We start from the raw sequence: 24,997 nt of genomic DNA on the forward strand, positions 1-24,997 counted from the left end.
TGATTTAGAACAGTGTGGATTCCTTGAGCTGTTGACGGATAGCATGTGAAAGGGATCTGTGATTTAGAACAGTGTGGATCCTATGAGCTGTTGATGGATAGCGTGTGGAAGGGATCTGTGATTTAGAACAGTGTGGATCCTATGAGCTGTTGACCGATAGCATGTGGAAGGGATCTGTGATTTAGGACAGTGTGGATTCTATGAGCTGTTGATGGATAGCGTGTGGAAGGAATCTGTGATTTAGAACAGTGTGGATCCTATGAGCTTTTGATGGATAGCGTGTGGGAGGGATCTGTGATTTAGGACAGTGTGGATCCTATGAGCTGTTGATGGATAGCGTGTGGAAGGGATCTGTGATTTAGAACAGTGTGGATCCAATGAGCTGCTGATGGATAGCGTGCAGAAGGGATCTGTGATTTTGAACAGTGTGGATCCTATGAGCAGTTGATGGATAGCGTGTGGAAGCGATCTTTGATTTAGAACCGTGTGGATTCAATGAGCTGCTGATGGATAGCGTGTGGAAGGGATCTGTGATTTAGAACAGTGTGGATCCAATGAGCTGTAGACGGATAGCGTGTGGAAGGGATCTTTGATTTAGAACAGTGTGGATCCTATGAGCTGTTGATGAATAGCGTGCGGAAGGGATCTGTGATTTAGAACAGTGTGGATCCTATGAGCTGTTGACAGATAGCGTGTGGAAGGGATCTGTGATTTAGAACAGTGTGGATCCTATGAGCTGTTGATGGATAGCGTGTGGAAGGGATCTGTGATTTAGAGCAGTGTGGATCCAATGAGCTGTTGATTGATAGCGTGCAGAAGGGATCTGTTATTTAGAACAGTGTGGATCCTATGAGCTGTTGATGGATAGCGTGTGGAAGGGATCTGTGATTTAGAACAGTGTGGATCCTATGAGCTGTTGATGGATAGCGTGTGGAAGGGATCTGTGATTTAGAACAGTGTGGATCCTATGAGCTGTTGATGGATAGCGTGTGGAAGGGATCTGCGATTTAGAACAGTGTGGATCCTATGAGCTGTTGATGGATAGCGTGCAGAAGGGATCTGTTATTTAGAACAGTGTGGATCCTATGAGCTGTTGATGGATAGCGTGTGGAAGGGATCTGTGATTTAGAACAGTGTGGATCCTATGAGCTGTTGATGGATAGCGTGTGGAAGGGATCTGTGATTTAGAACAGTATGGATCCAATGAGCTGTTGATGGATAGCATGCAGAAGGGATCTGTTATTTAGAACAGTGTGGATCCTATGAGCTGTTGATGGATAGCGTGTGGAAGGTATCTGTGATTTAGAACAGTGTGGATCCTATGAGCTGTTGATGGATAGCGTGTGGAAGGGATCTGTGATTTAGAACAGTGTGGATCCTATGAGCTGTTGACGGATAGCGTGCAGGAGGGATCTGTGATTTAGAACAGTGTGGATCCTATGAGCTGTAGACGGATAGCGTACAGAAGGGATCTGTGATTTAGAACAGTGTGGATCCTATGAGCTGTTGATGGATAGCGCGTGGAAGGGATCTGTGATTTAGAACAGTGTGGATCCAATAAGCTGTTGACGGATAGCATGTGGAAGGGATCTGTGATTTAGAACAGTGTGGATCCAATGAGCTGCTGATGGATAGCGTGTGGAAGGGATCTGTGATTCAGAACAGTGTGGATCCAATGAGCTGTTGACGGATAGCGTGCGGAAGGGATCTGTGATTTAGAACCGTGTGGATCCTATGAGCTGCTGATGGATAGCGTGCGGAAGGGATCTGTGATTTAGAACCGTGTGGATCCTATGAGCTGCTGATGGATAGCGTGTGGAAGGGATCTGTGATTTAGAACAGTGTGGATCCCATGAGCTGTTGATGGATAGCGTGTGGAAGGTATCTGTGATTTAGAACAGTGTGGATCCTATGAGCTGTTGATGGATAGCGTGTGGAAGGGATCTGTGATTTAGAACAGTGTGGATCCTATGAGCTGTTGACGGATAGCGTGCAGGAGGGATCTGTGATTTAGAACAGTGTGGATCCTATGAGCTGTAGACGGATAGCGTACAGAAGGGATCTGTGATTTAGAACAGTGTGGATCCTATGAGCTGTTGATGGATAGCGCGTGGAAGGGATCTGTGATTTAGAACAGTGTGGATCCAATAAGCTGTTGACGGATAGCATGTGGAAGGGATCTGTGATTTAGAACAGTGTGGATCCAATGAGCTGCTGATGGATAGCGTGTGGAAGGGATCTGTGATTCAGAACAGTGTGGATCCAATGAGCTGTTGACGGATAGCGTGCGGAAGGGATCTGTGATTTAGAACCGTGTGGATCCTATGAGCTGCTGATGGATAGCGTGTGGAGGGGGTCTGTGATTTAGAACAGTGTGGATCCCATGAGCTGTTGATGGATAGCGTGTGGAAGGGATCTGTGATTTAGAACAGTGTGGATCCAATGAGCTGCTGATGGATAGCATGTGGAAGGGATCTGTGATTTAGAACAGTGTGGATCCTATGAGCTGTTGAGGGATAGCGTGTGAAAGGGATCTGTGATTTAGAACAGTGTGGATCCTATGAGCTGTTGAGGGATAGCGTGTGGAAGGGATCTGTGATTTAGAACCGTGTGGTACAATGAGCTGCTGATGGATAGCGTGTGGAAGGGATCTGTGATTTAGAACAGTGTGGATCCTATGAGCTGTTGACAGATAGCATGTGGAAGGGATCTGTGATTTAGAACAGTGTGGATCCTATGACCTGTTGACGGATAGCGTGTGGAAGGGATCTGTGATTTAGAACAGTGTGGATTCCATGAGCTGTTGACGGATAGCGTGCGGAAGGGATCTGTGATTTAGAACAGTGTGGATTCCTTGAGCTGTTGACGGATAGCATGTGGAAGGGATCTGTGATTTAGAACAGTGTGGATCCTATGAGCTGTTGATGGATAGCGTGTGGAAGGGATCTGTGATTTAGAACAGTGTGGATCCTATGAGCTGTTGACCGATAGCATGTGGAAGGGATCTGTGATTTAGGACAGTGTGGATTCTATGAGCTGTTGATGGATAGCGTGTGGAAGGAATCTGTGATTTAGAACAGTGTGGATCCTATGAGCTTTTGATGGATAGCGTGTGGGAGGGATCTGTGATTTAGGACAGTGTGGATCCTATGAGCTGTTGATGGATAGCGTGTGGAAGGGATCTGTGATTTAGAACAGTGTGGATCCAATGAGCTGCTGATGGATAGCGTGCAGAAGGGATCTGTGATTTTGAACAGTGTGGATCCTATGAGCAGTTGATGGATAGCGTGTGGAAGCGATCTTTGATTTAGAACCGTGTGGATTCAATGAGCTGCTGATGGATAGCGTGTGGAAGGGATCTGTGATTTAGAACAGTGTGGATCCAATGAGCTGTAGACGGATAGCGTGTGGAAGGGATCTTTGATTTAGAACAGTGTGGATCCAATGAGCTGCTGATAGATAGCGTGTGGAAGGGATCTGTGATTCAGAACAGTGTGGATCCAATGAGCTGTTGACGGATAGAGTGCAGAAGGGATCTGTGATTTAGAACCGTGTGGCTCCAATGAGCTGCTGATGGATAGCGTGTGGAAGGAATCTGTGATTTAGATTCGTGTGGATTTAATGAGCTGTTGTTGGATAGCGTGTGGAAGGGATCTGTGATGTAGATTCGTGTGGATTTAATGAGCTGTTGTTGGATAGCGTGTGGAAGGGATCTGTGATTTAGATTCATGTGGATTTAATGAGCTGTTAATGGATAGCGTGTGGAAGGGATCTGTGATTTAGAACAGTGTGGATCCAATGAGCTGTTGACAGCGTGTGGAAGGGATCTGTGATTTAGAACAGTGTGGATTCCATGAGCTGTTGATGGATAGCGTGTGGAAGGGATCTGTGATTTAGAACCGTGTGGATCCTATGAGTCGTTGATGGATAGCGTGTGGAAGGGATCTGTGATTTAGTACCTTGTGGATCCAATGAGCTGTTGATGGATAGCGTGTGGAAGGGATCTGTATTTTAGAGCAGTGTGGATCCTAGGACCTGTTGACAGATAGCGTGTGGAAGGGATCTGTGATTTAGAGCAGTGTGGATCCAATGAGCTGTTGATGGATAGCGTGTGGAAGGGATCTGTAATTTAGAGCTGTGTGGATCCTAGGACCTGTTGACAGATAGCGTGTGGAAGGGATCTGTGATTTAGAACAGTGTGGATCCAATGAGCTGTTGACAGATAGCGTGTGGAAGGGATCTGTGATTTAGAACAGTGTGGATCCAATGAGCTGTTGACAGATAGCGTGTGGAAGGGATCTGTGATTTAGAACAGTGTGGATCCAATGAGCTGTTGATGGATAGCGTGTGGAAGGAATCTGTGATTTAGAACAGTGTGGATCCAATGAGCTGTTGACAGATAGCGTGTGGAAGGGATCTGTGATTTAGAACAGCGTGGATCCAATGAGCTGTTGACAGATAGCGTGTGGAAGGGATCTGTGATTTAGAACAGTGTGGATCCAATGAGCTGTTGATGGATAGCGTGTGGAAGGAATCTGTGATTTAGAACAGTGTGGATCCTATGAGCTGTTGATGGATAGTGTGTGGAAGGCATCTGTAATTTAGAGCAGTGTGGATCCTAGGACCTGTTTACAGATAGTGTGTGGAAGGGATCTGTGATTTAGAGCAGTGTGGATCCTATGAGCTGTTGATGGATAGCGTGTGGGAGGGATCTGTGATTTAGAACAGTGTGGATTCTTTGAGTTGTCAACGGATGCAGCAGTCAAATTATCAGGAAATTATAAGAGAGTGGATTTTAGAAGCAGCTGAGCGATCCTATGATGGAAGGATCTATGATCTAATACTGTGTGGATTCTAGAAGTCGCTGATGGATAGCCAGGTACGTATGTGGGAACTTAAAGTCGGATTTACGGACTGAAATGATGAAATCTTGCATTGAGCAGAATTGATGGCAGTAATACAATGAAAAGGCTGAGGAGGGGAGATGGTGATAGGCTCACCCGTTTACTCTGAGGTAAGTGTCTCCATGGCTTAAGCCATCAGACGACTGGATCTGACGTCTATCTCTGCCGGTGAATACGATGCTACTCTCTGCAGGTGAAGACCAAGGTCTTTGGATCTGAGGCGTCCACCAGTAGATGGACCTGTTATGAGTTAGCATTCCCTCTTAAAGACCACAGTAAGTGGCTCTATGGTCTTTCTCTCGCTAGGTAAAGTTCTGGGTAGGACCATGTGTGACCCATCATCAAGTAATGGAGATGAGAAGCTTTACTGGAGTCTGAATTTCTTTCTTGTCCTTTCATTTTACAATCTTCATCCAGTTCTAGAGGCAAACACAGTTCTCCCCTTCAACTGGATCAATATTTGATTGAACAAGTCATTGAAGAGAGGAAGGGGGACTTACAGGCATGGCTCGGAGGGCAATCCTTCAGAGTGTATCCAGAAATGACTCCGTGGACCATCGCGATGCTCGTCGGGCCTGCAAGCTTGGTGCGGGACTTCAGTAAACATAATTTGCTGAGGTAGAAATTAGACAGAGCATAACAGTTTAAGAGAAGGCCATTGAGCAAACATCAAGCTGCAAATGACGCATTCGCTGACTGCAAGTGCCATCCCCATCGCAACGTCAGAAACAGCACGTCACACCAGAACAACAGTCAAGCTCAATGGGGTATACCCAAATAACCCTTTTATACCTGGGGATGGGACTTAGTTTTATACAATAGAAAATGGTATAAAGGAATAAATACAGAGCAATTTTTGAGCAGAGCACATTTTTTTTTTATTCTTGAGGAATATATCAAAACATTTTATGACGCACATAACAATGAAGTGATCACAGAAATGACATAGATTACAAGATTCTGTACATACAAAAAAACAAAAATACATAACACAGTAACCCTAAAACAATTCTCACTAGTGTCCCCCCTACAATTCTGGAAGGACCATTTAGAGGTAGTCTAAGTGGCACACTCAAGGCTAGTCAACTAGAACACCTCATTGTGGTGTGACACTCTACAAATCCGCAAATCACTACAATTCCAATGACTCCTCCTTAGAAGTGTCGACGTGACCACGTTTCAGCCTTTCCTTCTTAGGCCTCCTCAGGACAGGGGTTATACATTAATAATTTAAACCATCCAAATATCGGGGTTCAACATATCCACCGCCACATGGATTTCTCAGTTCTCTCGACACATAAACCCCCCGAGTTAAGAGGTGGAGCACTCACTGTCGTAGTTCCACCAAGAGGGCACCGGCCACTGAAAATGAAACAAGAGGCGCTCCACTGAGAGGGTTAGCACCCACCACTGCTGTTTAACCTGAACGAATGCACCACTAATTACTGAGTCTGACTCGCCCCCTGCTGTGGACCCCAAGTTACTGCCCACGCCTCCACAGGAGGGCGCTATCCTCCTCTGCGGCGCCTTCCGCAAGGGACCCCCCTCTCCGCTGCCCTTGTTTCGACCTGAGCCCCGCCACTTCTGCTGTGGTTCCACCTACCTTAAGCCATCGTGGGTGCAGAATTCGCAGTCTTCGTACAAGGTGCAAGCCTCCTGGCACTCTTCGGCGGTTTGCCTCTGAAGTATCAGGACGTTATGGCCTGGGAACTCCATGCCACGGAAGAGTTCCGGGTAACACTCTGAAATTGTACGAGAGGAGAGAGTTATCACAGAGCGCGGGAGCTCTCCTTTCTCTTAAGTACAGCTCCCTGAGGGTAGCCTCACACTCCCTGAGGGTAGCCTCTCTCTCCCTGAGGGTAGCCTCTCTCTCCCTGAGGGTAGCCTCACTCTCCCTGAGGGTAGCCTCACTCTCCCTGAGTGTAGCCTCCCTCTCCCTGAGGGTAGCCTCCCTCTCTCTCAGGGTAGCTCCCCTCTCCCTGAGGGTACTCTCTCTTTCCCTGAGGGTAGCCTCCCTCTCTCTCAGGGTAGCCTCACTCTCCCTGAGGGCAGCCTCACTCTCCCTGAGGGTAGCCTCCCTCTCCCTGAGGCTAGCCTCATTCTCCCCGAGGGTAGCCTCCCTCTCCCTGAGGGTAGCCTCCCTCTCCATGAGGGTAGCTTCCCTCTCCCTGAGGGTAGCTTCTCTCTCCCTGAGGGTAGCCTCCCTCTCTCTCAGGGTAGCCTCCCTCTCCCTGAGTGTAGCCTCCCTCTCCCTGAAGCTAGCCTCATTCTCCCTGAGGGTAGCCTCTCTCTCCCTGAGGGTAACCTCCCTCTCTCTCAGGGTAGCTCCCCTCTCCCTGAGGGTACTCTCTCTCTCTCTGAGGGTAGCCTCCCTCTCCCTGAGGGTAGCCTCCCTCTCTCTGAGGGTAGCCTCCCTCTCCCTGAGGGCAGCCTCCCTCTCCATGAGGGTAGCTTCCCTCTCCCTGAGGGTAGCTTCTCTCTCCCTGAGGGTAGCCTCCCTCTCTCTCAGGGTAGCCTCCCTCTCCCTGAGTGTAGCCTCCCTCTCCCTGAAGCTAGCCTCATTCTCCCTGAGGGTAGCCTCTCTCTCCCTGAGGGTAACCTCCCTCTCTCTCAGGGTAGCTCCCCTCTCCCTGAGGGTACTCTCTCTCTCTCTGAGGGTAGCCTCCCTCTCCCTGAGGGTAGCCTCCCTCTCTCTGAGGGTAGCCTCCCTCTCCCTGAGGGCAGCCTCACTCTCCCTGAGGGTAGCCAGCTCTCCAGGTCTGCCTAACTGCCTTACTCTTCATACCTGTATTTCTGCCTACGGTTCACGCCTTACCGTGGAGATTGCAACCCCTCCTTCTTTGAAACTAGGAACAACACCAGATTTACTAGGAGCTTGCGTCGTGATTGTGCCACTCTAGTGGTGCAGCCACGACACAAAGTACCAGTAGATATTTACAAAGCCACAGAAGGAGCGATTTGTGCCACCTTGTGTAAGAAATGTAACGCAACGCACCGCATCGCTTGTACTGCGTTGGGTTGCGTTTTGTTCTGGGAGGTGTTCCGAGGATGGAGCATGAGCGTTCTGAGGGCACAGCATGGGCGTTCTGAGGGCAGAGCAGGAGCGTTCTGAGGGCACAGCATGGGCGTTCTGAGGGCAGAGCAGGAGCGTTCTGAGGGCACAGCATGGGCGTTCTGAGGGCAGAGCAGGAGCGTTCTGAGGGCACAGCATGGGCGTTCTGAGGGCAGAGCAGGAGCGTTCTGAGGGTGGAGCATTAGCGTTCTGAGGGCACAGCATGGGCGTCCTGAGGGCAGAGCAGGAGCGTTCTCAGGGCACAGCATGGGCGTTCTGAGGGCAGAGCAGGAGCGTTCTGAGGGCACAGCATGGGCGTTCTGAGGGCAGAGCATGAGCGTTCTGAGGATGGAGCATGGGCGTTCTGAGGGCAGAGCAGGAGCGTTCTCAGGGCAGAGCATGGGCGTTCTGAGGGTGGAGCAGGAGCATTCTCAGGGTAGAGCATGAGCGTTCTGAGGGCAGAGCAGGAGCGTTCCGAGGGCAGAGCATGGGCGTTCTGAGGGCAGAGCAGGAGCGTTCTGAGGTCACAGCATGGGCGTTCTCAGGGCAGAGCATGAGCTTTCTGAGGATGGAGCATGAGCGTTCTGAGGGCAGAGCATGAGCGTTCTGAGGGCAGAGCAGGAGCGTTCTCAGGGCAGAGCATTAGCGTTCTGAGGGTGGAGCATTAGCGTTCTGAAGGTGGAGCATGAGAGTTCTGAGGGCAGAGCAGGAGCGTTCTGAGGGCACAGCTTGGGCGTCCTGAGGGCAGAGCATGAGCGTTCTGAGGGCAGTACATGAGCGTTCTGAGGGCAGAGCAGGAGCGTTTAGAGGGCAGAGCAGGAGCGTTCTCAGGGCAGAGCATGGGCGTTCTGAGGATGGAGCATGAGCGTTCTGAGGGCAGAGCAGGAGCGTTCTGAGGGCACAGCATGGGCGTCCTAAGGGCAGAGCATGAGCATTCTGAGGGCAGTACATGAGCGTTCTGAGGGCAGAGCAGGAGCGTTCTGAGGACAGAGCAGAAAAGTTTAGAGGGCAGAGCAGGAGCGTTCTCAGGGCAGAGCATGGGCGTTCTGAGGGCAGAGCATGGGCGTTCTGAGGGCAGTGCATGGGCGTTCTGAGGGCAGAACATGGGCGTTCTGAGGGCAGAGCATGGGCGTTCTGAGGGCAGTGCATGGGCTTTCTGAGGATGGAGCATGAGCGTTCTGAGGGCAGAGCAGGAGCGTTCTGAGGGTGGAGCATGAGCATTCTGAGGGCACAGCATGGGCGTTCTGAGGGCAGAGCAAGAGCGTTCTGAGGGCACAGCATGGGCATCCTGAGGGCACAGCATGGGCGTTCTGAGGGCACAGCATGGGCTTTCTGTGGATGGAGCATGAGCGCTCTGAGGGCAGAGCAGGAGCGTTCTGAGGGTGGAGCATGAGCATTCTGAGGGCACGGCATGGTTGTTCCGAGGGCAGAGCAGGAGCGTTCTGAGGGCACAGCATGAGCGTTCTGAGGGCAGAGCATGAGCGTTCTGCGGGCAGAGCATGAGCGTTCTGAGGGCAGAGGATGGGCATTCTGAGGGCAGAGCAGGATCGATCTCAGGGCAGAGCATGGGCTTTCTGAGGGCAGAGCAGGAGCGTTCTGAGGGCACAGCATGAGCGTTCTGAGGGCAGAGCATGGGCATTCTGAGGGCAGAGCATGGGCGTTCTGAGGGCAGAGCATGGGCATTCTGAGGGCAGTGCATGGGCGTTCTGAGGGCAGAGCATGGGTTTTCTGAGGATGGAGCATGAGCGTTCTGAGGGCAGAGCAGGAGCATTCTGAGGGTGGAGCATGAGCGTTCTGAGGGCACAGCATGGGCGTTCTGAGGGCAGAGCGAGAGTGTTCTGAGGGCACAGCATGGGCGTCCTTAGGGCAGAGCATGGGCGTTCTGACGGCAGAGCATGGGCGTTCTGAGAGCAGAGCATGAGCGTTCTGAGGGCAGAGCATGAGCATTCTGAGGGCAGAGCATGAGCGTTCTGAGGGCAGAGCATGGGCATTCTGAGGGCACAGCATGGGCGTTCTGAGGGAGGAGCATGGGCATTCTGAGGGCAGAGAATGGGCATTATGAGGGCACAGCATGGGCGTTCTGAGCGTGGAGCATGGGCGTTCTGAGGTCACAGCATGGGCGTTCTGAGGGCACATCATGGGCGTTCTGAGGGTGGAGCATAGGCGTTCTGAGGGCACAGCATGGGCGTTCTGAGGGTGGAGCATGGTCATTCTGAGGGCAGAGCATGGGTGTTCCGAGGATGGAGCATGAGCGTTCTGAGGGCACAGCATGGGCGTTCTGAGGGCGAAGCATGTGCGTTTTGAGGGCAGAGCATGGGCGTTCTGAGGGCAGAGCATGGTCGTTCTGAGGACAGAGCATGGGTGTTGTGAGTGCAGAGCATGGGCGTTCTGAGGGCAGCGCATGGGCGTTCTGAGGGCAGAGCATGAGCGTTCTGAGGGCGGAGCATGGGCATTCTGAGTGCAGAGCATTGGCGTTCTGAGGGTGGAGCATGGGCATTCTGAGGGCGGAGCATGAGCGTTCTAAGGTTGAGCACGAGCGTTCTGAGGGCCGAGCATGAGCGTTCTGAGGGCATAGCAGGAGCGGTCTGAGGGCAGAGCATGAGGGTTCTGAGGGCAGAGCATGAGCGTTCTGAGGGCAGAGCATGGGTGTTCTGAGGACGGAGCATGAGCATTCTGAGGGCACAGCATGAGCGTTCTAAGGTTGAGCATGAGCGTTCTGAGGACGGAGCATGAGCGTTCTAAGGTTGAGCATGAGCGTTCTGAGGGCAGAGCATGAGCGTTCTGAGGGCATAGCATGAGCGTTCTGAGGGCAGAGCAGGAGCGTTCTAAGGTTGAGCATGAGCGTTCTGAGGGCAGAGCATGAGCGTTCTGAGGGCATAGCATGAGCGTTCTGAGGGCAGAGCATGAGGGTTCTGAGGGCAGAGCATGAGCGTTCTGAGGGCAGAGCATGGGCGTTCTGAGGATGGAGCATTAGCGCTCTGACGGCGGAGCAGGAGCGCTCTGAGGGTGGAGCAGGAGCGCTCTGAGGGTGGAGCATGGGCGTTCTGAGGGCGGAGCATGGGCGTTCTGAGGACGGAGCATGAGCGTTCTAAGGTTGAGCATGAGCGTTCTGAGGATGGAGCATGAGCGTTCTAAGGTTGAGCATGAGCGTTCTGAGGACGGAGCATGGGCGTTCTGAGGGCAGAGCAAGGGTGTTCTAAGGTTGAGCATGAGCGTTCTGAGGACGGAGCATGAGCGTTCTAAGGTTGAGCATGAGCATTCTGAGGGCGGAGCATGGGTGTTCTGAGGACGGAGCATGAGCGTTCTAAGGTTGAGCATGAGCGTTCTGAGGACGGAGCATGAGCGTTCTAAGGTTGAGCATGAGCGTTCTGAGGGCGGAGCATAGGTGTTCTGAGGGCGGAGCATGAGCGTTCTAAGGTTGAGCATGAGCGTTCTGAGGGCGGAGCATGGGCGTTCTGAGGGCAGAGCAAGGGCGTTCCGAGGATGGAGCATGAGTATTCTGAGGGCGGAGCAGGAGCGATCTGAGGGCACAGCATGAGTGTTCTGAGGGCAGAGCATGGGCGTTCTGAGGTCAGAGCATGGGCGTTCTGAGGGCAGAGCATGGGCGTTCTGAGGGCAGTGCATGAGCGTTCTCAAGGCAGAGCATGGGCGTTCTGAGGATGGAGCATGAGCGTTCCGAGGCCCGACCAAGTTGACCCACCTTCGGAGCCCTGCTGACATTGTCGCGGCTCGACCAAGCTGAACCATCCTCGGAGCCCTGCTGACGCTGTCGCGGCCTGACCAAGTTAAACCATCTTCAGAGCCCTGCTGAAGTTGTCGCGGCTCGACCAAGCTGAACCATCTTCGGAGCCCTGCTGACGCTGTCGCGGCCCGACCAAGTTGAACCATCCTCAGAGCCCTGCTGACGACATCGCGGCTCCTTGTATTCCCCCCAGCTCGAGGATTGAGAGCTGTGCTCAGGGTACCCTAGTACCAGTTGGTACCAAGATTGTCCCGCTACCCCCTTCCCCCTGATACTGAGACCTTTGAGGATCCCCCGATCCCCCTGAAAATATTGCTGCGGAAACTTGCCTTTATTCTTATATAAAGACCCTTAAATCTACTCTCGTGTGGTGTCCCTCTGTAGTGGTGTGATTGCTCGGTTGTTACGATAGTAGGAGAGGAGCCTCGCCAAGGAGGCCTCTCGACGGCGCTCGGCCAATTCCATACCGAGAGGTGGGTCTCGGGGTGGTCAGTCAGACAATTTCTGTCTCCCCTGGGATCGCCTTTCTAACAATGGGCGTCCTGAGGGCAGAGCATGAGCGTTCTGAGGGCAGAGCATGGGCGTTCTGAGGGCAGAGCATGAGCATTCTGAGGGCACAGCATGGGTGTTCTGAGGGCAGCGCAGGAGCATTCTGAGGGCACAGCATGGGCGTTCTGAGGGCAGAGCAGGAGCGTTCTCAGGGCAGAGCATGAGCCTTCTGAGGGTGGAGCATGAGCGTTCTGAGGGCACAGCATGAGCGTTCTGAGGGCACAGCATGAGCGTTCTGAGGGCACAGCATGAGCGTTCTGAGGGCAGAGCATGGGCGTCCTTAGGGCAGAGCATGGGCGTTCTGAGGGCAGAGCATGGGCTTTCTGAGGGCAGTGCATGGGCGTTCTGAGGGCAGAGCATGGGCTTTCTGAGGATGGAGCATGAGCGTTCTGAGGGCAGAGCAGGAACGTTCTGAGGGTGGAGCATGAGCGTTCTGAGGGCACAGCATGGGCGTTCTGAGGGCAGAGCAAGAGCGTTCTGAGGGCACAGCATGGGCGTCCTGATGGCAGAGCATGGGCGTTCTGAGGGCAGAGCATGGGCGTTCTGAGGGCAGAGCATGGGTGTTCTGAGGGCACAGCATGAGCGTTCTAAGGTTGAGCATGAGCGTTCTGAGGACGGAGCATGAGCGTTCTAAGGTTGAGCATGAGCGTTCTGAGGGCAGAGCATGAGCGTTCTGAGGGCATAGCATGAGCGTTCTGAGGGCAGAGCATGAGGGTTCTGAGGGCAGAGCATGAGCGTTCTGAGGGCAGAGCATGGGCGTTCTGAGGATGGAGCATTAGCGCTCTGAGGGCGGAGCAGGAGCGCTCTGAGGGTGGAGCAGGAGCGCTCTGAGGGTGGAGCATGGGCGTTCTGAGGGCGGAGCATGGGCGTTCTGAGGACGGAGCATGAGCGTTCTAAGGTTGAGCATGAGCGTTCTGAGGATGGAGCATGAGCGTTCTAAGGTTGAGCATGAGCGTTCTGAGGACGGAGCATGGGCGTTCTGAGGGCAGAGCAAGGGTGTTCTAAGGTTGAGCATGAGCGTTCTGAGGACGGAGCATGAGCGTTCTAAGGTTGAGCATGAGCGTTCTGAGGGCGGAGCATAGGTGTTCTGAGGGCGGAGCATGAGCGTTCTAAGGTTGAGCATGAGCGTTCTGAGGGCGGAGCATGGGCGTTCTGAGGGCAGAGCAAGGGCGTTCCGAGGATGGAGCATGAGTATTCTGAGGGCGGAGCAGGAGCGATCTGAGGGCACAGCATGAGTGTTCTAAGGGCAGAGCATGGGCGTTCTGAGGTCAGAGCATGGGCGTTCTGAGGGCAGAGCATGGGCGTTCTGAGGGCAGTGCATGAGCGTTCTCAAGGCAGAGCATGGGCGTTCTGAGGATGGAGCATGAGCGTTCCGAGGCCCGACCAAGTTGAACCACCTTCGGAGCCCTGCTGACATTGTCGCGGCTCGACCAAGCTGAACCATCCTCGGAGCCCTGCTGACGCTGTCGCGGCCTGACCAAGTTAAACCATCTTCAGAGCCCTGCTGAAGTTGTCGCGGCTCGACCAAGCTGAACCATCTTCGGAGCCCTGCTGACGCTGTCGCGGCCCGACCAAGTTCAACCATCCTCAGAGCCCTGCTGACGACATCGCGGCTCCTTGTATTCCCCCCAGCTCGAGGATTGAGAGCTGTGCTCAGGGTACCCTAGTACCAGTTGGTACCAAGATTGTCCCGTTACCCCCTTCCCCCTGATACTGAGACCTTTGAGGATCCCCCGATCCCCCTGAAAATATTGCTGCGGAAACTTGCCTTTATTCTTATATAAAGACCCTTAAATCTACTCTCGTGTGGTGTCCCTCTGTAGTGGTGTGATTGCTCGGTTGTTACGATAGTAGGAGAGGAGCCTCGCCAAGGAGGCCTCTCGACGGCGCTCGGCCAATTCCATACCGAGAGGTGGGTCTCGGGGTGGTCAGTCAGACAATTTCTGTCTCCCCTGGGATCGCCTTTCTAACAATGGGCGTCCTGAGGGCAGAGCATGAGCGTTCTGAGGGCAGAGCATGGGCGTTCTGAGGGCAGAGCATGAGCGTTCTGAGGGCACAGCATGGGTGTTCTGAGGGCAGCGCAGGAGCATTCTGAGGGCACAGCATGGGCATTCTGAGGGCAGAGCAGGAGCGTTCTCAGGGCAGAGCATGAGCCTTCTGAGGGTGGAGCATGAGCGTTCTGAGGGCACAGCATGAGCGTTCTGAGGGCACAGCATGAGCGTTCTGAGGGCACAGCATGAGCGTTCTGAGGGCAGAGCATGGGCGTCCTTAGGGCAGAGCATGGGCGTTCTGAGGGCAGAGCATGGGCTTTCTGAGGGCAGTGCATGGGCGTTCTGAGGGCAGAGCATGGGCTTTCTGAGGATGGAGCATGAGCGTTCTGAGGGCAGAGCAGGAACGTTCTGAGGGTGGAGCATGAGCGTTCTGAGGGCACAGCATGGGCGTTCTGAGGGCAGAGCAAGAGCGTTCTGAGGGCACAGCATGGGCGTCCTGATGGCAGAGCATGGGCGTTCTGAGGGCAGAGCATGGGTGTTCTGAGGGCAGAGCATGGGCATTCTGAGGGCACAGCATGGGCGTTCTGAGGGCACAGCATGGGCTTTCTGTGGATGGAGCATGAGCGCTCTGAGGGCAGAGCAGGAGCGTTCTGAGGGTGGAGCATGAGCATTCTGAGGGCACAGCATGGGTGTTCCGAGGGCAGAGCAGGAGCGTTCTGAGGGCACAGCATGAGCGTTCTGAGGGCAGAGCATGAGCGTTCTGAGGGGCAGAGCATGAGCGTTCTGAGGGCAGAGCAGGAGCGTTCTCAGGGCAGAGCATGGGCGTTCTGAGGATGGAGCATGAGCGTTCTCAGGGCAGAGCAGGAGCGTTCTGAGGGCACAGCATGAGCGTTCTGAGGGCAGAGCATGGGCGTTCTAATTGCAGACCATGGACGTTCTGAGGGCAGAGCATGGGCGTTCTGAGGGCAATGCATGAGCGTTCTGAGGGCAGAGCATGGGCGTTCTGAGGGCAGAGCATGAGCGTTCTGAGGGCACAGCATGGGTGTTCTGAGGGCAGCGCAGGAGCATTCTGAGGGCACAGCATGGGCGTTCTGAGGGCAGAGCAGGAGCGTTCTCAGGGCAGAGCATGAGCCTTCTGAGGGTGGAGCATGAGCGTTCTGAGGGCACAGCATGAGCGTTCTGAGGGCACAGCATGAGCGTTCTGAGGGCACAGCATGAGCGTTCTGAGGGCAGAGCATGGGCGTCCTTAGGGCAGAGCATGGGCGTTCTGAGGGCAGAGCATGGGCTTTCTGAGGGCAGTGCATGGGCGTTCTGAGGGCAGAGCATGGGCTTTCTGAGGATGGAGCATGAGCGTTCTGAGGGCAGAGCAGGAACGTTCTGAGGGTGGAGCATGAGCGTTCTGAGGGCACAGCATGGGCGTTCTGAGGGCAGAGCAAGAGCGTTCTGAGGGCACAGCATGGGCGTCCTGATGGCAGAGCATGGGCGTTCTGAGGGCAGAGCATGGGCGTTCTGAGGGCAGAGCATGGGTGTTCTGAGGGCACAGCATGAGCGTTCTAAGGTTGAGCATGAGCGTTCTGAGGACGGAGCATGAGCGTTCTAAGGTTGAGCATGAGCGTTCTGAGGGCAGAGCATGAGCGTTCTGAGGGCATAGCATGAGCGTTCTGAGGGCAGAGCATGAGGGTTCTGAGGGCAGAGCATGAGCGTTCTGAGGGCAGAGCATGGGCGTTCTGAGGATGGAGCATTAGCGCTCTGAGGGCGGAGCAGGAGCGCTCTGAGGGTGGAGCAGGAGCGCTCTGAGGGTGGAGCATGGGCGTTCTGAGGGCGGAGCATGGGCGTTCTGAGGACGGAGCATGAGCGTTCTAAGGTTGAGCATGAGTGTTCTGAGGATGGAGCATGAGCGTTCTAAGGTTGAGCATGAGCGTTCTGAGGACGGAGCATGGGCGTTCTGAGGGCAGAGCATGAGCGTTCTAAGGTTGAGCATGAGCGTTCTGAGGATGGAGCATGAGCGTTCTAAGGTTGAGCATGAGCGTTCTGAGGACGGAGCATGGGCGTTCTGAGGGCAGAGCAAGGGTGTTCTAAGGTTGAGCATGAGCGTTCTGAGGACGGAGCATGAGCGTTCTAAGGTTGAGCATGAGCATTCTGAGGGCGGAGCATGGGTGTTCTGAGGACGGAGCATGAGCGTTCTAAGGTTGAGCATGAGCGTTCTGAGGACGGAGCATGAGCGTTCTAAGGTTGAGCATGAGCGTTCTGAGGGCGGAGCAGGAGCGATCTGAGGGCACAGCATGAGTGTTCTGAGGGCAGAGCATGGGCGTCCTGAGGGCAGAGCATGAGCGTTCTGAGGGCAGAGCATGGGCGTTCTGAGGGCAGAGCATGAGCGTTCTGAGGGCACAGCATGGGTGTTCTGAGGGCAGCGCAGGAGCATTCTGAGGGCACAGCATGGGCATTCTGAGGGCAGAGCAGGAGCGTTCTCAGGGCAGAGCATGAGCCTTCTGAGGGTGGAGCATGAGCGTTCTGAGGGCACAGCATGAGCGTTCTGAGGGCACAGCATGAGCGTTCTGAGGGCACAGCATGAGCGTTCTGAGGGCAGAGCATGGGCGTCCTTAGGGCAGAGCATGGGCGTTCTGAGGGCAGAGCATGGGCTTTCTGAGGGCAGTGCATGGGCGTTCTGAGGGCAGAGCATGGGCTTTCTGAGGATGGAGCATGAGCGTTCTGAGGGCAGAGCAGGAACGTTCTGAGGGTGGAGCATGAGCGTTCTGAGGGCACAGCATGGGCGTTCTGAGGGCAGAGCAAGAGCGTTCTGAGGGCACAGCATGGGCGTCCTGATGGCAGAGCATGGGCGTTCTGAGGGCAGAGCATGGGCGTTCTGAGGGCAGAGCATGGGTGTTCTGAGGGCAGAGCATGGGCATTCTGAGGGCACAGCATGGGCGTTCTGAGGGCACAGCATGGGCTTTCTGTGGATGGAGCATGAGCGCTCTGAGGGCAGAGCAGGAGCGTTCTGAGGGTGGAGCATGAGCATTCTGAGGGCACAGCATGGGTGTTCCGAGGGCGGAGCAGGAGCGTTCTGAGGGCACAGCATGAGCGTTCTGAGGGCAGAGCATGAGCGTTCTGAGGGGCAGAGCATGAGCGTTCTGAGGGCAGAGCAGGAGCGTTCTCAGGGCAGAGCATGGGCGTTCTGAGGATGGAGCATGAGCGTTCTCAGGGCAGAGCAGGAGCGTTCTGAGGGCACAGCATGAGCGTTCTGAGGGCAGAGCATGGGCGTTCTAATTGCAGACCATGGGCGTTCTGAGGGCAGAGCATGGGCGTTCTGAGGGCAGTGCATGGGCGTTCTGAGGGCAGAGCATGGGCTTTCTTAGGGTGGAGCATGAGCGTTCTGAGGGCACAGCATGGGCGTCCTGAGGGCAGAGCATGGGCATTCTGACGGCAGAGCATGGGCGTTCTGAGGGCAGAGCATGGGCTTTCTTAGGGTGGAGCATGAGCGTTCTGAGGGCACAGCATGGGCGTTCTGAGGGCAGAGCATGGGCGTTCTGAGGGAAGTGCATGGGCGTTCTGAGGGCAGAGCATGGGCTTTCTGAGGGCAGTGCATGAGCGTTCTGAGGGTGAAGCATGAGCGTTCTGAGGGCACAGCATGGGCGTTCTGAGGGAGGAGCATGGGCGTTCTCAGGGAGGAGCATGGGCATTCTGAGGGCAGAGTATGGGCATTATGAGGGCACAGCATGGGCATTCTGAGGGAGGAGCATGGGCATTCTGAGGGCAGAGTATGGGCATTATGTGGGCACAGCATGGGCGTTCTGAGCATGGAGCATGGGCGTTCTGAGGTCACAGCATGGGCGTTCTGAGGGCACATCATGGGCGTTCTGAGGGTGGAGCATGGGCGTTCTGAGGGCACAGCATGGGCGTTCTGAGGGTGGAGCATGGTCATTCTGAGGGCAGAGCATGGGCGTTCTAAGGGCGAAGCATGAGTATTTTGAGGGCAGAGCATGGGCGTTCTGAGGACAGAGCATGTGTGTTTTTGAGTGCAGTGCATGGGCGTTCTGAGGGCACAGCATGGACGTTCTGAGGGCAGAGCATGAGCGTTCTGAGGGTGGAGCATGGGCATTCTGATGGCGGAGCATGGGCATTCTGAGGGTGGAGCATGAGCGTTCTAAGGTTGAGCATGAGGGTTCTGAGGGCAGAGCATGAGCGTTCTGAGGGCAGAGCATGGGCGTTCTGAGGACGGAGCATGAGCGTTCTGAGGGCAGAGCTTGGGCTTTCTGAGGATGGAGCATGAGCGTTCTGAGAGCAGAGCAGGAGCATTCTGAGGGTGGAGCAGGAGCGCTCTGAGGGTGGAGCAGGAGCGCTCTGAGGGTGGAGCATGGGCGTTCTGAGGGCGGAGCATGGGCGTTCTGAGGATGGAGCATGAGCGTTCTAAGGTTGAGCATGAGCGTTCTGAGGACGGAGCATGAGCGTTCTAAGGTTGAGCATGAGCATTCTGAGGGCGGAGCATGGGTGTTCTAAGGTTTAGCATGAGCGTTCTGAGGGCGGAGCATGGGCGTACTGAGGGCAGAGCAAGGGCGTTCCGAGGATGGAGCATGAGTATTCTGAGGGCGGAGCAGGAGCGATCTGAGGGCACAGCATGAGCGTTCTGAGGGCAGAGCATGGGCGTTCTGAGGGCAGAGCATGGGCGTTCTGAGGGCAGTGCATGAGCGTTCTCAAGGCAGAGCATGGGCGTTCTGAGGATGGAGCATGAGCGTTCCGAGGGCAGAGCAGGAGCGTTCTGAGGGCACAGCATGGGCGTCCTGAGGGCAGAGCAGGCGCGTTCTGAGGGCAGAGCAGGAGCGTTCTCAGGGCAGAGCATTAGCGTTCTGAGGATGGAGCATGAGCGTTCCGAGGATGGAGCATGAGCGTTCTGAGGGCAGAGCAGGAGCGTTCTGAGGGCACAGCATGGGCGTCCTGAGGGCAGAGCATGAGTGTTGGACCCGGCCTCGTGGCGTGGTTCGCCTCTGTCCCTCCACACCCTGTGAGCGTAGGCCTGTACCCTGAGTCCCCTGCGCAGCATCCCCGTTAGTGTAGCCTGCACCCCGAGCCAGGTCGTCCTACTCCCATTGAGCCCAGATCCCCATAACCCCCGACCAGGCCTGCCTATCCCGTTCCACTCCGGCTCCGAGCGCCTAACCTTGCATGCCCCACAAGGCCCGGCAGCCATTTTCCCTTCCCGAGATCCCTGTCTCCCTGGGCCTAGCGTGACCCCGGCCCCAGCGAAACCCAGACTCCAAAGGCGCGCCAGTCCCGGCTGGGGGGTAAAGGGCTCCCCGAGTGAGATAAGCCAGGGAGTTTCGATGGCACCTCCGGCCTCCCCTGAGGGGCTGGTGTCTGTCACACCTTTGGCCCTCCCCTGTGGGCCAGTTTCGATCGCACCTCTGGCCTCCCCGAGTGCTGGCTCCAGACCCGCTGGGCCTCTGGGAATTCCCGGACCCATCCTTTCAAAGGATCAAAGAGCCAACAGCCGGACCTCGCCAACGACCAGCCCCCAGGGCATGAGACCTCCGCCTGCGAGGGTCCGGACATCAAAGGGCCAATGGACTATATCTGGGCCCGCCCGACAACTAGCGGGCATGTTAGAAATGGGATCCCTGGTTGGCCGAGGCTTGGGCCAAGGCCAGGCAGAAATCACCATTTCTAGTTAGGGTAGGGAAGTCACCCACCAAGACCACCCCTGCTCACCCCCTTGGTAGCTTGGCACGAGCAGTCAGGCCTATCTCGGAGGTCATGTGTAAAGCATTTGCGCACGCACCCCCAGCAACAACCTCCTGGCCCCCCCCCCCACAAAAGGACTCCACACAAGATATATATGAAAATAGCTTTTGTATTGAAGAACACACTTAGACAGGAATACGCAACTTACAAGGTGCCAGGGGCACGGGCAGGGTTTACAAGGGACGAGATACAGGGCAGCGCCATGGGGCCACTGCCGGGAATATGCACATGATGGAACCGGCATTAGAACACGTAGCCCCTGGGAGCTTCCTCGACCTAGCACTAGAACCCATTACCACCAGGAGCTAGCATTAGAACACATCACCACCTGGAGCTCAATAGAACTAGCAGTAGAACTCACTCTAACCAGAAGCCACATTCATGAGACCTAGGATGTTTAGGAGGGAAGGAATGACAAGCACATAACATAACAGAGGCATCATCAGAAGGCAACACGTAATACTTTCAGAATCACATTAACATTAATCGGTACTTCCAACCGGCAATGTCACGATGTTCAGGGCAGGCTGCAGGTAGCCCGGGACAATAAACCTAAACGTAGCAGCTGCCCACGAAGTGCTGGGCAGCTGTAGAGCAAGGATGGGGCCATTGGGGGAGCCTCGCAGGCTCTGAGGAAAAAGGCACCAAACGGTGGAGCCTCTCGGGCTCGGGAACAACTGGGCGGAGCCTCGCAGGCTCGGAAGGGCAAAGGCCACGTGGTGGAGCCTCCTCGGGGCTCGAGGGCTAGGGGACAGATGGAGCTTCTCGGGACTCAGGGGGTTCGAAGGCAGATGGAGCCTCTCGGGGCTCAGGACAAAGCTGCGGCCAGGCGGGGCCCCCCCTCGGGGGACCCGGCATCACTGGTGGCCCCACGGGGCCACGAGGGAGCCTCTCTGGGCTCAGGGTCGTCGTTGGGGGCAGGCGGGGCCCCCTCGGGGGACCCGGCATCACTGGTGGCCCCACGGGCATCGGGGCCCAACAGAAGGATCATTGGAGGGGAGGGCCGGGCACCGGCAATGTGCCCCGACGGCCCCTCCCCTTCGCAGCACTCACCGGGTCGGCGCGGGATTCTCCTCGCTCTCCGGGGCTCCCTCTTGCTCCTGGGGGCCCCGGGGGGGGAAGCGGCAGCACTCGTGGGGGGACGCAGGGGCGCGGAGTAGGCTCCCGCTGCCCGCTGCATAGCTGGGCGCTCTCCTCCGCCTCGGCAGCTCCCCGTGCCGCCGGCCAATCAGAGCGCGGCCCGGGGAGACGTCATCAGCCCAGCCCGGGCCGGCAGCCAATCAGAGCACGGCCCGGGGGCGGGCCTCGCAAAGGGTCCCGGGCGGCGGCGGTGAACTCGGGGGGAAGATTACGAGGAGTAGGCTCCCTCGATAAGGGTCACAACAATGGGGCAAGCGAGGTAGGCACTCGCTGGGGGCTCGGGCCCCCTCCCACGAACGGGGCAAATGCCGGGTGGGCTCCGGCTGGTGGAGGATAGCGCTCCCAGCGCTTGAAACACGCATGAGCGCCCCAAGGCGCTAGGACAGCCAGACAGCGCTCCCCAGCGCTAGAAGCGTGAATGAAGCGCCCCGAGGCGCTAGGACTGCAGGAAAGCGCTCCCAGGCGCTAGAACCACAGAAAGCAGGGTCCATGGGAAGTCCAGGAATTCAGGGGGAGTACAGCAGCTCCCAGAAGGGGAAGAGGGCCCCCAGCAGTGCAGGAGCAGGGCAGGGCCCAGGGAGGCCGGCCAACCCTGAGCCCACGCAGCAGCAGCCCCTGGCAGGGTTCCAGTCAGGACAAGCAGGAAAGAGAGAGAGAAGAGGGCACACCCTCCTTTTATACAGGAGATCACTTTGTCTAAAAAGGGGCAGGCAGGATGAGAACCAGCTAGAACTGGTTATAAGGAATTTCTTCTTACTGGCCAGGCTAGGACACCAGACGCACCCCAGGTGGGTGGAGCCAGCATTGGGGGGGGCAGCCCAGACCCATACAGGATACAGGCACAGCCCCTCCCTCACTTCATCCAATCACACACCAGCATACTTACTGCACACACACACCGATGTCTAGAAGTGGCACTTCTCTTTTAGGCACACCCACGTCGCATACATCATCTTACAGCATTCTATCACACGAGTTCATACATACCAGACTCGAGCCGGTACCCCCCACTCACCAGGAACTATCAGGGGCACACCCATTCCCCATGCATTCCTATGGGAGGCCAGTCCTCACCCATCTACACGCACTCAGAGTGGGAATTACCATCCCCAGGTCACATATAGCAAGCAAAAACTTCAGGGGTGGACCTGCCAGAAGGGCCCAGTCCAACAGGGCAGTTGTATCTTGGACCTGAAGCCCTGCTGATCTGATCGCGGCTGACCCTAAGAAGACTCATCTTGACTCACTGAGCCCTGCTGACGCTGTCGCGGCTCCCTCTTCGCAACAAGGAACTGAACCACCTGAGCCCTGCTGACGCTGACGCGGCTCGAGCTGAACTCGTAACCATCGGAGCCCTGCTGACGCTGTCGCGGCTCATCCTCTCTAAGACCTCGGAGCCGTGCTGACGCTGTCGCGGCTCGAGCTTGAACTCGTAACCATCGGAGCCCTGCTGACGCTGTCGCGGCTCGACCTCTCTAAGACCACCGGAGCCCTGCTGACGCTGTCGCGGCTCAAGCTTGAACCTGCAACCATCCGAGCCCTGCTGACGCTGTCGCGGCTCCTCACGAACTTCTCCAGATCAAGCCCTGCTGACCTCGTCGCGGCTCGAGGAGTACTCTAGTCCGGCTGGACCATCGAGACCACCATCACGACCTGAGCCAACTCAACAGAGGTGAAGCAGCCAGTACGACCATCATCTTCCGTACTCCCCGGCTCGAGGATTGAGAGCTGTGCGCAAGGTACGCCCGTACTGACCAAGAGACTAAAGACTGTCCCGCTTCCCCCTTCCGGAATCCTCAAAGACTTTGTGTTCCCTCGATCATTGTGTACATAAGAGTGCTTCCTTCTTTTACTGCTTATAAAGAACTTGTTACTGAAACTCAACGTTGTGGTGTCCGTTCGTAAGTGTGGTGTGAGCTCAGTGTGTACGATCCTAGACTCGAAGTCCTCCCCGGTGAGGACCTCACGATAAGACTCGGCAAGATCTGTGGGAGAGGTGGGTCTTGGGGTGGTCGGGTGAGCATAACCTGGCCCTCTGAGATTGCCCCTTCTAACATTGGTGGCAGCGTCGCGATAAGAACCTACGTCTACGGATCGTACAGTACTGACACACCACCCGAACGAAGAACAACCATGAGCATCACGGACGACGAGACTACCTTCCAGATGGAGCGTCTGAAAGACTATACGCACCGACAGATGAAGCAATTTTGCAAAGATCTCCATATCCCGACAACGGGATTAAACACCAAAGAAGACTTTCAACAAACCCTAACAGCCTGGGTGGAGGCCGGAGCACAACTTCCAGCACCGACAGAAGTCGAAGGAGAAGGAGCACCCCTGACCGAAACCCACGCCCCAGAACAGGAGAGAGCAGAGTCCCCGATGCGGACCCACAGCAGAGAGAGAGGTCTGTCTCGAGAAGAGATGACCGACCTGTGGAAAATTAGTACGGTCTGGTAAACATTATCTGCGCCATCTTGCCTTTTTCCCTGATGCCACACTTTTTGTCGTGCGCACCCGCCATTTTAGGTGCCTCGATCAGAAACAAACCCTTTTCGCATGCCACTGGCCCGCGGCATAGCCCTCCTCCCTCACAAAGCCCGCACTCTGACAAACCCCCGCTCGCACATGCCTTGGGTCATAAACCCCACTTCAGCGCAGCTCTGCCTCAGAACCCCATCCTGTCCCCAGCGCGACACCTCCCTTCCTTCCTTTTATGGTCCCAGGCCCTTTTTGATACAAAACCCCTTTTCCTGTGTGCCCGTTTGTCTTCCTCGTTCCCAGGCCGACACCTAGCTCTGCCGATACTGTTTATTGCCCCTCCCCGTACAGTAGAAAGCTTCCCTCATCAAAGGACCCTCGAGTTGATCAAAGCCCCCACCCTATGAGATCCGATCAAACCCCCACATTCCGTGAATCGGCGGAATGTCCAGCTGCGCGATAATCATCACCTGTTGTGACCGGGGTGGGGACTTCTGTTGTATATGTGTGTGGGAACGGGCTTGGAGCAGGGGTTCCGAGAATGTCTTTCCGTACATCAAAGCATTGCCATGAATATGTTATATGTAATAAAGCAATAAACCTGCGTATAAGAGGCCAGGCCTCAGAGATGCGGTTAGAGCACCTCATGAAGATACCTGCTGTCTGAACTGATGTGTTCTCCTCCGGAGAGAATAAACCTTGTTTCCTGCCTTCCCGTCTCCAGCGCCTGCCTCTTCATTGATTAATAATTCGTGGGTTAAAGAGGCGATACCGCCGGGCAAATATCGATTGTCCCTTGACCTTAGGTTTAACAGACCGAGAACGCAACCGAAACCATGAGCTAGAACTAGCCCGTCTGAAAATGGAAGGAGAACTCAAGCTGGCCGAGAAGAAACTAGCCATCGAGCAGCTGCGGCTGCAAGGAGAACTGGAGGAGAAGAAACTCCAGAGAGAACACGAAGGGAAGAGACTCCAGCTGGAGCACGAGCGCAGCCTGAAGGAGATCGAACTGAAGGCCCGGAACGAAGACAACAGATCATCGGGGACCCGAGAGGCCGTTTCCCCGGTGGAACTCAAGGTCCACATCCCCAAAGATGTGGTCAAAGAATATTATAAAAACGATGATATCCAGCAATGGTTCAAGGCCTACGAAGTCGCCATGGCCTCACACCGAGTTCCTCAGAAAGATTGGGGAGCCGGGCTGTGGGGGCGATTCCTGAGTGAGGGGAGAGACACCCTACTCGACCTACCGTCTGCCGAACAGACCTCCTACAGCCACATGAAAGAGGCCCTCCTCACAAGGTACGGGCTCACCCCTGAAATGTACCGTCAACGCTTTAGAGAATGCAAAAAGATCCCCGGCACCACATGGGTGGAATATGTCAACTTCTACAGCCGGGCC

At 55.5% G+C, this 24,997-nt stretch overlaps 1 protein-coding gene across 1 annotated transcript in view; it reads right to left on the reverse strand.

Moving 5' to 3' along the window:
- The window catches only part of LOC144821621 (coagulation factor XI-like), a 221,585-nt gene that overhangs the window by 125,244 nt on the left and 71,344 nt on the right, over positions 1-24,997 (reverse strand). Inside the window, exons 4-5 of the mRNA XM_078678859.1 lie at positions 6,508-6,646; positions 5,405-5,517 (exon numbers count right to left, since the gene is read on the reverse strand). Coding sequence (XP_078534985.1) covers positions 5,405-5,517; positions 6,508-6,646 — 252 coding nt within the window. The remainder of the gene's footprint in view (positions 1-5,404; positions 5,518-6,507; positions 6,647-24,997) is intronic.

Source organism: Lissotriton helveticus, chromosome 2_2 (assembly GCF_964261635.1).
Source record: "Lissotriton helveticus chromosome 2_2, aLisHel1.1, whole genome shotgun sequence".
NCBI classification, from domain to species: Eukaryota; Metazoa; Chordata; class Amphibia; order Caudata; family Salamandridae; genus Lissotriton; species Lissotriton helveticus.